Genomic DNA, 14,064 nt, shown 5'->3' with positions numbered 1-14,064 from the left:
CCGGTGTTCCCAAAGGGGTCTCCTGCACATTAGCAAAACCAAGATTAGGAATGTTGGGGGAAGAGATGAAATGGGTGCGAGTCCAGGTGGGGCATAGGGGGGGAAGGGGTTTATTAGAGGTTACCAAATATTGGAGCCTGCTACCCAACTGCCAAAGTGAGGCCACAGGCAAACAAAAGGAACAGCCGTGAGATTGTTATGAGATGCTGTTCCTCTTGTTTGCATGTGGCCTCACATTGGCAGTGGAGGAGGCTCAGGACAGACAGGTCACAATGGGAAGGAAGGCAGTTAGAATGATAAGTAACTGGGAGATCCAGTAGAGACCTTGGCGACCGAGCGCAAGTTTTGGGTGAAGCAGTCGCCGAGTCTACTCTGGCTTCATAACTTGCAACTCGTCAATCCTTTTGTCTCACACATTTTTTTTCATCTCTGCCTTTGTCCAATCATCTGCCTATCAACCCCCCCCCCGCCCCCGCTCCCGCCTGTGTTCACTCATTACCTGCCACGCCTTTTGTTGCTGCTTCACTGTGTCAGCTTTCTCCCCGCCCACAATCAGTCTGAAGAAGAGTCCCATCCCGAAACGCCACCTATCCCCATTCTCCAGCCGTGCCTTTTTTTTAGGAAGTCATGGTGCAATATTATACTACTTTGGCTGGGCCACATTTGAAGTAGTGTGTGTAGTTCTGGTTGTCCCATTAAAATATAGAACATAGAATATAGTACAGCACAGAAACAGGTTTATTACAGGAAGGATGTGGAAGCTTTGAAGAGGTTAACCAGAATGATGCCTTAATTGGAAGATACTAGCTATAAAGGAGAGGTTGGACAAACATGGATTGTTTTCTCTGGAGTGTCAGATGCCGTGGGTAGGGCTGATGGAATCAGCTGCCAGTCTGAGTGCCCAGTCAGGGAAATTGTATAAATGTGAATAAAACTGATTCAATAATTCTCTCCTAGTACTATGTACAGATACCTTTATGGTCAACTTTTTATATTTTTGAGACAGTTCTGCTCTAATAAAATTGCCATCCACAAAAGTAGGTTTCATCTGGTAAAACTTCACCATGGCTTGAGCTGCTTCAGGGTAGGCCAACTCCACAAATCCCTGTAATTAAAAACAAAAACACTGATTGCAAACTGACGCATGATTAATTAATTGATTAACTGAAAGATGCAGTATGGAAACAGGCCCTTCAGCTCACCGAGTCCACGCCAACCATTAATTACCCACTCACCCAAGATCTATGTTATCCCACATTCGCATCCACTCCCTACACACAAGGGCCAATTAACCTACAAAACCTCCATGTTTTGCGGGGTGAAACTGGAGCACCCAGAGGAAATCCATGTAGCTACAGGGAGAACATGCAAACTTCACAAAGACAGCACCCGAGGACAGGATCAAGATTCAAGAGTTTATTGTCATGTGTCCCAGATAGGACAATTAAATTCTTGCTTTGCTTCAGCACAACAGAATATAGTAGGCATAAATAAATACAGAACAGATCAGTGTGACCATATACCATTGAATATATATACACATACACATAAATAAGCAGACAGAGTGCAGTGGGCTATTAATGTTCAGAGTTTTGTTTGAGCTGAGTTTAATAGCCTGATGGCTGTGGGGAAGACGGCTATTCCTGAACCTGGATGTTGCAGATTTCAGGCTCCTGTACCTTCTACCTGAAGGCAGTGGGAAGATGAGCGAGTGGCCAGGATGGTGTAGATCCTTGATGATGCTAGCAGCCTTTTTGAGGCAGCGACTGTGATCCCCTCGATGGTAGGGAGGTCAGAGCCAGTGATGGACAGGGCAGTGATCACAACTTTCTGCAGTCTTTTCCGCTCCTGGGCGCTCAAGTAGCCGAACTAAGCCACGATGCAACAGCATGCTCTCTACTGTGCACCTGTAGAGGTTCGAGAGAGTCCTCCTTGACGTACCGACTCTCCGTAATCTTCTCAGGAGGTAGAGGCGCTGATGTGCTTTCTTTATAATTGCATCAGTATTCTCGGACCAGGAGAGATCTTCAGAGATATGCACACCCAGGAATTTGAAGCTCTTGACCCTCTCCACTATCGACCCGTTGATATAAACGGGACTATGGGTCCCCATCCTACCCCTTCCAAAGTCCACAATCAGTTCCTTGGTTTTGCTGGTGCTGAGAGCCAGGTTATTGTGCTGGCACCATTTGGTCAAACGGTCGATCTCACTTCTATACTCGGACTCATCTCCATCAGTGATACGTCCCACAACAGTGGTGTCGTCAGCGAACTTGATGATGGAACTCGCACTATGACAAATTTCTTGAGGGAGTGTTCATTTGCAAATCTGTTTTTGACGCTAACATAATATACATGAGCGTGTAATATCTATTACCTTTTCATACGTGCTTACCTCACCCTTTGACTTTATAAGCAAAAAGTTAGTAACTTTTCCAAATGGTTCAGCCAGTTTGATTAAGTCACGATTCATACATCTACCTCGCTGCAACTCACTAATGTGAACCACTCGCCCAGGATCTTCATTTACATTCTGAAGAGAAAAACAAGCATCAGCTGTAAAGTTCATACATTATGACTGAGTGCAAAGTAATGCTAATTTACGTATGTTTCAATCAATAAACATACTTGGGCAAACAACGTCCATATTTGCAATGGCACATTGAGGCCGGATTCAGAATCCTACATTAAAAAGCATAGCTCGGGTTCAAGCAGCAACAATTATTAATCGTCATCAGGCAAATCAACCATGCATTAGTGAAGTCACATTATGCTTCCTAATGCTATGTAATGTTTAGATCACTATTTCTCAGGACCTATGTGCTGCTTCAAACAAAGTACTTTTTTTTAAATTGAGAGATACAGTGCGGAAACAGGCCCTTTCGCCCACCAAGTCTGCACCGACCAGCGATCCCCGCACATTAACACTACCATACACACACTAGGGACAATATTGCATTTTTACCAAGCCAATCTGTACATCTTTGGTGTGGGAGGAAACCGAAGATCTCGGAGAAAACCCACACAGGTCAAGGAGAGAATGTACAAACTCCTTACAGACAGCACTGTAGTCAGCATCTAACTCGGGTCACTGGTGCTATAAGGCAGTAGTTCTACTGCTACGCCACCATGCCACATCAATACATGCAACAATGCAACCCCTTGACTTCTTTTAACCTTATAGTAAATATGCAAATTAAAGTAGTAATACAGAAGGTAAGTGAACTTCAGATGGGACTGACAATTGTGACGTTATTTTCTTAAATTTGAAATTTCTCAATTTAATACTGATTAGTCAAAATGTACCAGATTCGAACACAATTTGAATTGATTCAATATACGATAAAAATATCGGCATTGAAAGACTCTTTATTGTCCTATTTTTATCTTCCTGTTTTGGAGATATTCCTTGCCACTTGAACAATGAAATAAATTTGTTTTGCTTATTTTCCTGGACTGCTTAACAGTACATTTACAAATAAAATTCCTCGTATGTTGCAAAACATACTTGGCTAATAAATTACGATTATGATTATGAATTCCATCCATACATGGAACGGTGCAACCCCCCTGGCTTCTTGCTGCTTCACACAACATTTAATTGTTAAAAAGCATTAAACTGAGCATCTAATTTTGAAAAAAGAATGGAGATTTAACCTATAGATATCACAACAATCAGATACATTAGTACCATTTCAATATCATGGAACAGGATCAAGGCAATGGCAAGACAACTCTTATCTGCCTCGACATAACCCATATCCTTCTGTTCTCTGCATATCCGTGTACTTACCTTAAAGTGCCACTATCATATCTGCCTCAAAATGTGTTCCAGGTACCCACCACCCTACCCTCTATGTAAATATATCGGCAATATATCTGCAGATATTTCATTCATACCCACTGGCTTGAATTCAATACAATTCCGCTATAGATACTGAAAGACTACAATTTTGCTAATATATCATATGATTAGTTAAGCCCGCTATAAAATTTGAACTTTAAAACATGGTTCATAAGAGTGCAAAACACTAACCATTCTGAGTGGCTTCTTTATCCTCTGAATATTGTTCCCTTGCTTGTTATCCATGGGACCTTTCCTATTTGATGCTGAAACAAAAAGATCAAACAATATTTATTGTTCTTTTAATTGCTACTCAATTATTTCCCCGCTTACATTTTTATACTTCTGAAATAATGTACCATAATGTAGAATGCTTGGCTGAAAATTAAGCAAATAATGTCAACTGTCACAACTGAAATGCCTGCATTGCTTGGCATTGCCTGTTTAAGCATAAACAGATCAAGGGACTAAAGTACATTTTAACTGCTGTTAAGTGTAAGACAATAAAATATCATAATCCATGAATGTGTGAGTAATCAGATATTAAGCTCTGCCTTCATATAAATAGTATGTCTTCCATTGCATTTTGTAAAAGGTTACTTAAGGAACTAGAACCAGCACAGAATCAGGCCGTTCAGCCCACAATATCAATGCTCAACACGATGCCAGGACCAACTCTCGTTGAAAAATAGTATAAACCCACTTACTCCCATAGCTATCTAGATGTCACTTCTTCCCACCTGCTTCCTGTAGACTCCATCGCCTACTCCCAATTTGTCTGTCAAAACCGCATCTGTTCCCAAGATGAGGAGTTCCATACCAGGACATCCGAGAAGTCCTCATTCTTTAGGGAATGGGGATTCCCTTCTTCCATCATAGATAAGGCACTCACTAGGGTCTCCTCAATAACCCGCAGCTCCGCTCTTGTTTCCCCCTCCACCCAGTCCCCTTAGACCACACCTTTCACCCCATCAGCCTACAACACAATCCTCCTGCATTTTCGCCACCTCCAACGTGATTCCATCTTCCCATCTCCATCCCTTTCTGCAGAGATTATTCCCTCTGCAATTCCCTGGTTAACTCGCCCCTTCCCACCCAAACCCCAGGTACTTTCCCATGTAACCTCGGGAGATGCAGCACTTGTCTTTTTACCTCCTCCCTCGACCCAATCCAAGGACCCCCCACAGTCTTTTCAGGTGAGGTGGAGGTTCACTTGTACCTCCTCATCTACTGTATCCGCTGTTCCAGGTGTGTACACCTATATATCGGCAAGACTAAGCGCAGGCTCGGCAATTGTTTTGCTGAAAATCTCCACCCAGTCCACCTAAACCTACCTGATCTCCCAGTAGCTCAACACTTTAACTCCCTCTCCCATTCCCACACTGACCTTTCTGTCCTGGGACCTCCATTGTCAGAGTGAGGCCCAGCGCAAATTGGAGGAACACCTCATATTTCGCTTTGGCAGCTTACACCACAGCAGTATGAATATTGACTTCTCTAACTTCAAGTAATGCTTGCCTTCCCTCTCTCCATCTTTCCCCCCTTCCCAGTTCCCCGACTAGTTTGACTGTCCTCATTTACATTTTATTTCTGTTTGCTTTGTTGTTACCTTCTCCTAGCTAACAATGATCTATGCTACATTTTCCTTGATACCATCCCCTAGGTCAGAGGTTCTTAACCTGGGGGTCGTGACCCCCATGGGGGTCGTTTGGGGTTTTTCCGGGGGCCATGAAGGGGTTGTAAATAACATCAATTTGTTGAACCCATTTTTAAGAACCTAACAAAGGCACATACCACACACGGTATTTTGTTCACGTATGCGCATACGTATACACAGGGCCTATGAGAGGGGGGTGCAGGGCCCGGAGTCCAAAAGGGGGCCTAGGAGCCGAAGGCGGGGGCTGGGAATTTCCTGAAATCTCAGAAAATGTTTGCATAGATGTTGCGAAGACTGGCATTCACATTTTGTGTGAGCCTACAGTTTTATATATCGTAATTCGTAGAAATTGTGATCCATAATAAAGCGGGGAATTTTAACTGGCGGGTGTATGGTCGGGGTAACCTGATTAAAAGAGGGGGAATGGGATGGAGCCCACTACTGATGGGTCTTCCCTGTAGGGGGGGGGGGGGGGGGGGGGGGGGGGGGGAGTGGAGAGCACTAGGACCCAACAGAGGCATCGCTACTGATGGGGTTTCCCTGTAAGGGGGGAAGGGGAGCACTCGGATCGAGCAGACAGACCACGTGCTGTCTGCATGGTGGAGGTTGTGGGCCTGGTGCTGCGTCTGGAACTCTGGTGAGGTGACGGCTCTGGCCGCTGGCGGCCAGTGGAGAGGCGAGGGTCGGTGGGTGGAGTCGCTGGTGGAGGCCCATGGGAAGCAGCATTGGTGACTTTCTGAAGACAGTGAAGGTCAGCGACAGTGGCTGCGGTGGCCCCGCCTGGGGAGGTGGCGAGAGTCGGCAGCTGCGGCCGTTTCAGGCCTGGGTTGGGATGTGGGGGGGGGGGGGGGGGGGTGTGGGTCAGTGTGTGTGGGTGGGTGGGTATGTGTGAGTGTATAGGTGAGTGGGTGTGGGTCGGTGTGTGTGTGTGTGTGTGTGGGTCGGTGTGTGTGTGTGTGTGGGTCGGTGTGTGTGTGTGTGTGTGTGTGTGTGTGTGTGTGTGTGTGTGTGTGTGTGTGTGTGTGTCGGTGTGTGTGTCGGTGTGTGGGTCGGTGTGTGGGTCGGTGTGTGGGTCGGTGTGTGTGTGTGTGTGTGTGTGTGTGTGTGTGTGTGTGTGTGTGTGTGTGTGTGTGTGTGTGTGTGTGTGTTTGTTTGTTTGAGTGGGAGATTGAATTTTGTAAATGCAGTTAAAACCATTAGATCTGTTGAACTTGTTAACAGAGTATAGACTTGGTGACCTCTTTCCAAATATTTGTGTCAGCTTAAGAATACTATTAACAATTCCAGCAACAGTAGCTTCTGCAGAGAGGTCATTTAGCTGTTTAAGAATTGTTTAAGGTCTACAATGTCTCAGGAACGTCTTGTGGATTTGGCCAGGCTAAGTATTCAAAGTCAAAGTCAATTTTATTCGTCACATACACCCGAAGGTGCAGTGAAATGAATTTTCCAGCAGAAATACACTTAAAAAGAACACACAATACACAATAAAATTTAACACAGACATCCACCACAGCATTCTTCACTGTGGTGGAAGGCAACACGGTTCAGCCGGTCCTCCTCCATTGTTCACCTGTAGTCGGGACCATGAACCCTCCGCAGTCACCGCTATGGTCGGCCCGATGTACAGGCCCTCTCGTCAGTATGATCCAAACTCCGACGTCGGAACGGACAAACACACTCTGCGACTTGGAGGTCCGACTCGGCACTTTCCTACTGGTGACTGCGGCTTCAGGATGTTATAGGCCGCAGGCCGGCGGTCGGAGCTCTTCTCCGGCGAGGGATCCCAGGCTCCGGATGGTACGTCCACGCCACGCCCGCGGCTAGAAGCTCCGCAGACCACAACCCCACGATGTCAACGTATTGAATCAATAGTATTGAATCAAACATTGCCAGAACAATAAATTTTCATGCTGTGATTTGATATTATTCACTAAAAAAGGCCTAAGACTAAATACCTTTTACTTTTTACTAATAATTATGTCTTCTGATGATCTGATCTGCATTGAAATATAAAAGGATGTTTCAATGTGAATTCTTTCTCCTTATCTGTATTGTAGCATAAATAAAGATGTTCAAAACAAAGTTAGATTAAAAATGCTGGAGAAACTCAGCGGGTGAGACAGCATCGATGGAGTGAAGGAAAACAAATGTGCCTTCTGACCCTTTTATTTTATTTATATTTATTTATATTTATCATAGAGGTAGTATAGGAGCATAAGGCCTCAAATGCAGAAAATCAGCAGAGCATGGCATAAAACCGTAATGAATAAAAGCAGGATGACTAATGGAGAAGGGAAGGGGGCCCAAAAGAAACTGTACCCACTGATAAAATTCATCTGAGGCCCTGCGTATACACACACAAACTGTGTGTGTTGTGAACCATGTCTTCACAAGCATTGTTCAAAAATCCGTGGTCAAGCTGCAATGTGTTATCTGTGCCAAGGTTTTGAGCCACGAGAGCATGAAGCCCAGCAAACTGAGGATCCATTTGGAGTCTTGTCACAGCAACCTGGCGGGGCAGGGCGTGGACTATTTCAAACGAAAAGAAGCCGCACTCAAGGGTTCCCACATCGACAGGTCACTGCGATCATCAAAATGAAGCAGCGTTGGAAGCCTCATTGATTGCTTATCGAATCGTACAGACTAAGAATCCTAACAACATCGGTGAAGAGTTTATCAAGCCATGCCTTCTCGAAGCAGCAAAATTGGAGCTGGGGGAACAGCAGTCAAACAAGTTCAGGCTACTACCACTCGGGGAGAAGATGTGTTCAGAATGCTGGAAGCCTTCCTCATCAAACATGAGCTTGGCTGGGAACGCCTTGTCGGGGTGTGTTCAGATGGGGCACCTTCCATGGTCGGATGCAGATCCAGCTTCCAAGCGTTCGGGAAGGATGTTGCTCCCCATGACTCCTTCACCCACTGCATGATACATCGCAATGCTTTAGTGATGAACTCTCCCTCCTGGTTTTCGATAAGTGCTTTCAGATGGGGTGAAGATTGTGAACCACATCCAAGGGAGCGCAACAAACTCAAGATTCTTCAAAGCGATGTGTGAAGAAATGGGCGCCAATTTCACTGTTCTGTTATTCCACACAGAGGTGTGCTGGCTTTCGCATGATAAAGTTCTCAATCGTGCGATTCAACTTCGAGAGGAAATAGCGCTGTTCTTGGAGAGAGGGTGTACTGAGAAGGAGAATCAGCTTCATGAAAAGATGCAGGATGAACTGTTCTTGATGACGGTTGCTTACTTGGCTGACTTCTTCGCGAGGTGAATTCCTTGAACCTGTCACTTCAAGGAAACCTCCCAATGCTACACACGGCTCGTGACAAAGTGTTAGCGTTCAGGAGGCACCTTTACCAGAGAAGAGACCAGGACGGTGACACGACTATCTTCCCTGAGATGACGACTCTCCTGGATGCTACGCCAGATGCTGTTTGCCACTTCTACGAAGAGATCTCAACCCACCTTCTGGCAATTAGCTAAGCCATCGAATGTTACTTCCCCGGACTGGACGATCGCTCTCGTGGATCATTTGACCCTTTTCTGTTGAAGACAGTGCCATCAGCGATACTGACGTGACTGCGAAGGTTGAATTTTACCGAATTTGTGAAGATGTGCAGCTCAAGAGTGACTCATGGAACAAGAGCTCGCCACGTTTTGGCTGAAAGTGAAGGACTGTCCTGTTCTTTCGAAGAGGGCCCCAACCCTATTGGTCCAATCCCCCTCAACCTATCGCTGTGAGGCTGGATTCTCAACCATGGTAACTCTGGAAACAATAGGCTTGTGATCAACGCTGACATGAGGTGCTGCCTGTCAAGCATTCATCCTCGTTTTGATTGCCTGATGGCTGCGAAACAATTTCAGCCATCCCTTTGACTGAGCATTGGCAGACATGTTTTAATAAATCGGGCTGTTTTTTTTCCTCCAATTTTTGTTTCGGGGGTCATGGTACTGACCAAGAATGTCTGATGGGGTCGTGGGGCCGAAAAGGTTAAGAACCACTGCCCTAGGTCTTGTTCCACGCCATATGGGCCTGTCCCACTTAGGCAATTTTTTGGGCGACTCCAGGTGACAGTGGGGACAATTTCTGCGGTTGTAGGTTGACGCAAGTGTTGTCGTAGGTTGTCGCCAGGTGTCGTAGGTGAATTCCATTAAAATTATACCCTGGCAGTCACCTAAAGAGTCGCCTAAGAGGAACAGGCCCATTACACTTCCTTATTACTGTATCTCCCTCTCCCCTGACAGTCTGAAGTAGGGTCTCAACCTGAAATGTCACCCATTCCTTCTACCCAGAGATGCTGCCTGAACTGCTGAGTTACTCTTGCATTTTGTCTATCTTTGGTTTAAACTAGCATCTGCAGTTCCTTCCTACAACATGCAAGACTGAAAACCATATTTTAACATCTGGTTAAATTACCGCCATGCGATTCCATTCCTCCGAGTCCTCGGTTTGATGTGAGAAAAGAGCCAGATGGCGGGGGCCCCAGAATACCAGGGGCCAGATTTGTTGACTGTAGAACAAGTGGATCGCCCCTAGAAGCAACACGAAGGATTTTACACAGAGCTCACAAGCAATCAGGAACAAAGGTCAACTGAAATGGCATTCCCACATTCATTCTAATGTTAAAATAACTATAATGATAACAAAGCCCATATATTGTTTTTATATCATAACATTTCAGCTTTTTAAAATGAATGCACAAAAAATATGAAATGAGGCTAATGGTAGTGCTTCATTCAGAAAGAGTGGTTATCACTGATGTCATTGAACGATTATCCTTGCTTTGCAAACCTTTCTTTTAAATGGAAATGGAAAATATTATCTGAATGGTGGCCGATTGGGAAAAGGGGAGATGCAACGTGACCTGGGTATCATGGTACACCAGTCATTGAAAGTAGGCATGCAGGTGCAGCAGGCAGTGAAGAAAGCAAATGGTATGTTAGCATTCATAGCAAAAGGATTTGAGTATAGGATCAGTGAGGTTCTACTGCAGTTGTACAGGGTCTGGGTGAGACCACACCTAGAATATTGTGTACAGTTTTGGTCTCCTAATCTGAGGAAAGACATTCTTGCCATAGAAGGAGTACAGAGAAGGTTCACCAGACTGATTCCTGGGATGTCAGGACTTTCATATGAAGAAAGACTGGATAGACTCAGCTTGTACTCGCTAGAATTTAGACGATTGAGGAGGGATCTTATAGAAACTTACAAAATTCTTAAGGGGTTGGACAGGCTAGATGCAGGAAGATTGTTCCCGATGTTGGGGAAGTCTAGAACAAGGGGTCACAGTTTAAGGATAAGGGGGAAATCTTTTAGGACTGAGATGAGAAAAACATTTTTCACACAGAGAGTGGTGAATCTGTGGAATTCTCTGCCACAGAAGGTAGTTGAGGCCAGTTCATTGGCTATATTTAAGAGGGAGTTAGATGTGGCCCTTGTGGCTAAAGGGATCAGGGGGTATGGAGAGAAGGTAGGTACAGGATACTGAGTTGGATGATCAGCCATGATCATATTGAATGGCTGTGCAGGCTCAAAGGGCCGAATGGCCTACTCCTGCACCTATTTTTTATGTTTCTATGCTTCAGACTGGTTAGGGATAAGGGAAATGAGAGAGATATAGACGGTGATGTAGAGAGACAAAAAACAATGAATAAAAGGTATGCAAAAAAGTAACGATGATAAAGGAAACAGGCCATTGTTAGCTGTTTGTTGGGTGAAAACGAGAATCTTGTTTCTCATAGTCTGAGAGTCCTTTGGGTGTCTTTTGGCAAACACTGGGCTGTCATGTGCCTTTTACTGAGGAGTGGCTTCCGTCTGGCCACTCTACCATAAAGGCCTGATTGATGGAGTGCTGCAGATATATGGGTGTCCTTCTGGTGGATTCCAATCAAGTTGTGAAAACATCAAGGAAATTCAATGGAAACAGGATGAACCTAAGCTCAATTTTGAAGCAAAGGGTCTGAATACTTACATAAATGTGATAGTTCAGTTATTTTTAATTACCTTGCAAAAATTTCTAAAACCTGTTTTTGCTTCTTCATTCTGGGGTATTGGTGATAAAAAAAAATTCTGGCCTTTATGGTCGTGGCCAAACGGAAGCCACCCCTCAGTAAAATGCACATGACACTCCGCTTGGAATTTGCCAAAAGACACTTAAAGGACTCTCAGATCATGTGTAGATTGATGATAAAAAAAAGAATTTAGTCCATTTTAAAATAGGGCTGTAACGTAACAAAATGTGGAAAAAGGTGAAGGGGTCTGAATATTTTCTGAGTGCACTGTATGCCGAAGAGAAAACTGAAGGGGACTAGCCCCCAAAACAAGCATAAGCTAAAGATGGCTGCAATGCAGGCCTGGCAGAGCATCACCAGAGAAGACACCCAGCAACTGGTGATGTCCATGAATCGCAGACTTCAAACAGTCATTGCATGCAAAGGATATGCAACAAAATACTAAACATGACTACTTTCATTTACATGACATTGCTGTGTCCCAAACATTATGGTGTCCTGAAATGGGGGACTATGTTTAAACACTGCTGCAGTTTCTACATGGTGAAACCAAAATGTATAAAAATGGTCTTTATTAAAAATCTGACAATGTGCACTTTAACCACGTGATTTTTTTTTCTATTACAAATCTCAAATTGTGGAGTACAAGAGGCAAATAAATAAATGATGGGTCTTTGTCCCTAACATTATGGAGGCCACTGTGACTGAGCTAAACACACACTATGTAATGCTTTTGAATATAAATAGTTTACGCTTACATTTGAGATGGGAAGACATCTGGGTTCCATTCTGGGTATCTAGAAATGAGGACATCATTATTCACAGAGCAATAACCTCAATTATTACTGCAAATTAAATGCATTTTACCAAATACACACATCACTTGTGGAATTTTAAAGAAACGCTGCAAATCACCATGGGATAACACTGTGAACAATTGTATACATTGCTTACTATTAACTTTCTACCAGACAATTTAACATCCTTACATTATAACAATAATATGAGGTTTACGGTTTTTATTTACTAACTACTGAGTCAACATTAATGTGATTGATAAATAGATAAGTGAGTAAAGAAAGACACAAAGTGCTGGAGTAAATCAGTGGGTCAGGTCAGACAGCATCTGGAGAGCATGATAGGTGGCTTTTTAGGTCAGGATCTCTTCAGACTGAATGTCAGAGAAAGCTGGTAGAGAAATGGGAGGGTCAGTTTGGTAAATGATGAGTGGGGGGTTGATTGGCAGATGATTGGACAGCCACAGATGAAAAGACAAAAAGTGAGAGATATGGATAGAAGAGCCACTAAATATGAAGCCAGAGGGAGGAATCTTGGTAGGATATAGGGAAAGGGGAGAAATGGGTGCACAGGGAAAAGAAGAGGAAAAAACGTGGGAGAAATGAAGGGGATATAGGATGTATGTGTACCATCTAAGCGAAATAGAAGTACTGTTCCTCCAGTTTGTCACTCGGGCAATGGCGGAGACCCAGGACAGAAAGTTCAATATGGGAATGAGCTAAAACGACTAGCAACAGGTTGAGCGCTCGCATAGTCTACACTTAGTCTCACTGATATAAAGAAAGCCTACATTGTACTTTGTGTCTTTTTTTGTGAACCAGCATATCTAGTAGTTATATTGTACAGCACATTTAATAATTATAAATCTCCATACATTTCCACAAGGAGGTCACAAAGGCGTCTGTGAGTTGAACTATTGTTGTGCTGGTTCCAATCCTATAAGGAGAAAAGATAATATTAACAAGCATACTATTAAAAGAACTGAACATTTTATGTAAAGTGCTAGTTTATTACCTTGTTGATTAAAATGCTACTGGAAATTAAGTGTGAAATATCTACAATGTTTTCCTCACCATTCAACAATTTATTTCAGGATATTTTTCACATATCACTTGTGTTAGAGCATTTAACATTAGAATATATGATGGCTTAATTGGTCACTCTTGTGCATTACAATATAACACAAAAAGGCACAATAATATGTATATATTCCTACATAGCAATGATCAGAGACCATGAGGTAGAGTACACGACATAACATGAACAAAACATACTTGACATAGATATTGAATAAATTACAGTATGATTAAACATCTGAACATATTTGTTTCTCCACTTATTAGTTGCCAGACTTAGCACAGGTCCTCCTTTCTCCCATCTTCCACCATCCCCGTCCCCCCCTCCACCTCTCGAATCTGAAGTCTGAAGAAGGGTCATGACCTCATCCATGTTCTCCAGACATGCTGCCTGTCCTGTTGAGTCACTCCAGCACTTTGTCATTTTTATATATTCTTGTCACCACCATTTTCAGAGAAAAGGGTGCAGACCTCCATTCCTCTTTAATGTACAAAATTCAATTCTGAATTTCTCTCTAATAAAGGGAAATATTTCTTCACCAAAATAATCTGCATCTTTCTACAATGAAATCTCACTTTGTTATTCTGGGCCTCAACATTCTCTCCTCATAACCAAAGCTGCCTCACAGGCAACCTCTTCATAACTTTCTGTATTTTGTATTCAGCAAACTCAATG

The 14,064-nt window shown here is 43.6% G+C and overlaps 1 protein-coding gene across 3 annotated transcripts in view; it reads right to left on the bottom strand.

Moving 5' to 3' along the window:
* The window catches only part of LOC116978207 (matrin-3-like), a 55,495-nt gene that overhangs the window by 23,101 nt on the left and 18,330 nt on the right, over positions 1–14,064 (bottom strand). For all 3 annotated transcript variants that reach the window (XM_033029184.1, XM_033029186.1, XM_033029185.1), the window contains exons 3-8: positions 13,187–13,248; positions 12,273–12,311; positions 9,920–10,035; positions 4,037–4,110; positions 2,396–2,533; positions 974–1,105 (exon numbers count right to left, since the gene is read on the bottom strand). In XM_033029184.1, coding sequence (XP_032885075.1) covers positions 974–1,105; positions 2,396–2,533; positions 4,037–4,110; positions 9,920–10,035; positions 12,273–12,311; positions 13,187–13,248 — 561 coding nt within the window. The remainder of the gene's footprint in view (positions 1–973; positions 1,106–2,395; positions 2,534–4,036; positions 4,111–9,919; positions 10,036–12,272; positions 12,312–13,186; positions 13,249–14,064) is intronic.

Source organism: Amblyraja radiata, chromosome 11 (genome assembly GCF_010909765.2).
Source record: "Amblyraja radiata isolate CabotCenter1 chromosome 11, sAmbRad1.1.pri, whole genome shotgun sequence".
Lineage (NCBI taxonomy): Eukaryota > Metazoa > Chordata > Chondrichthyes > Rajiformes > Rajidae > Amblyraja > Amblyraja radiata.
This window is presented reverse-complemented; position numbering and strand designations above follow the sequence as displayed.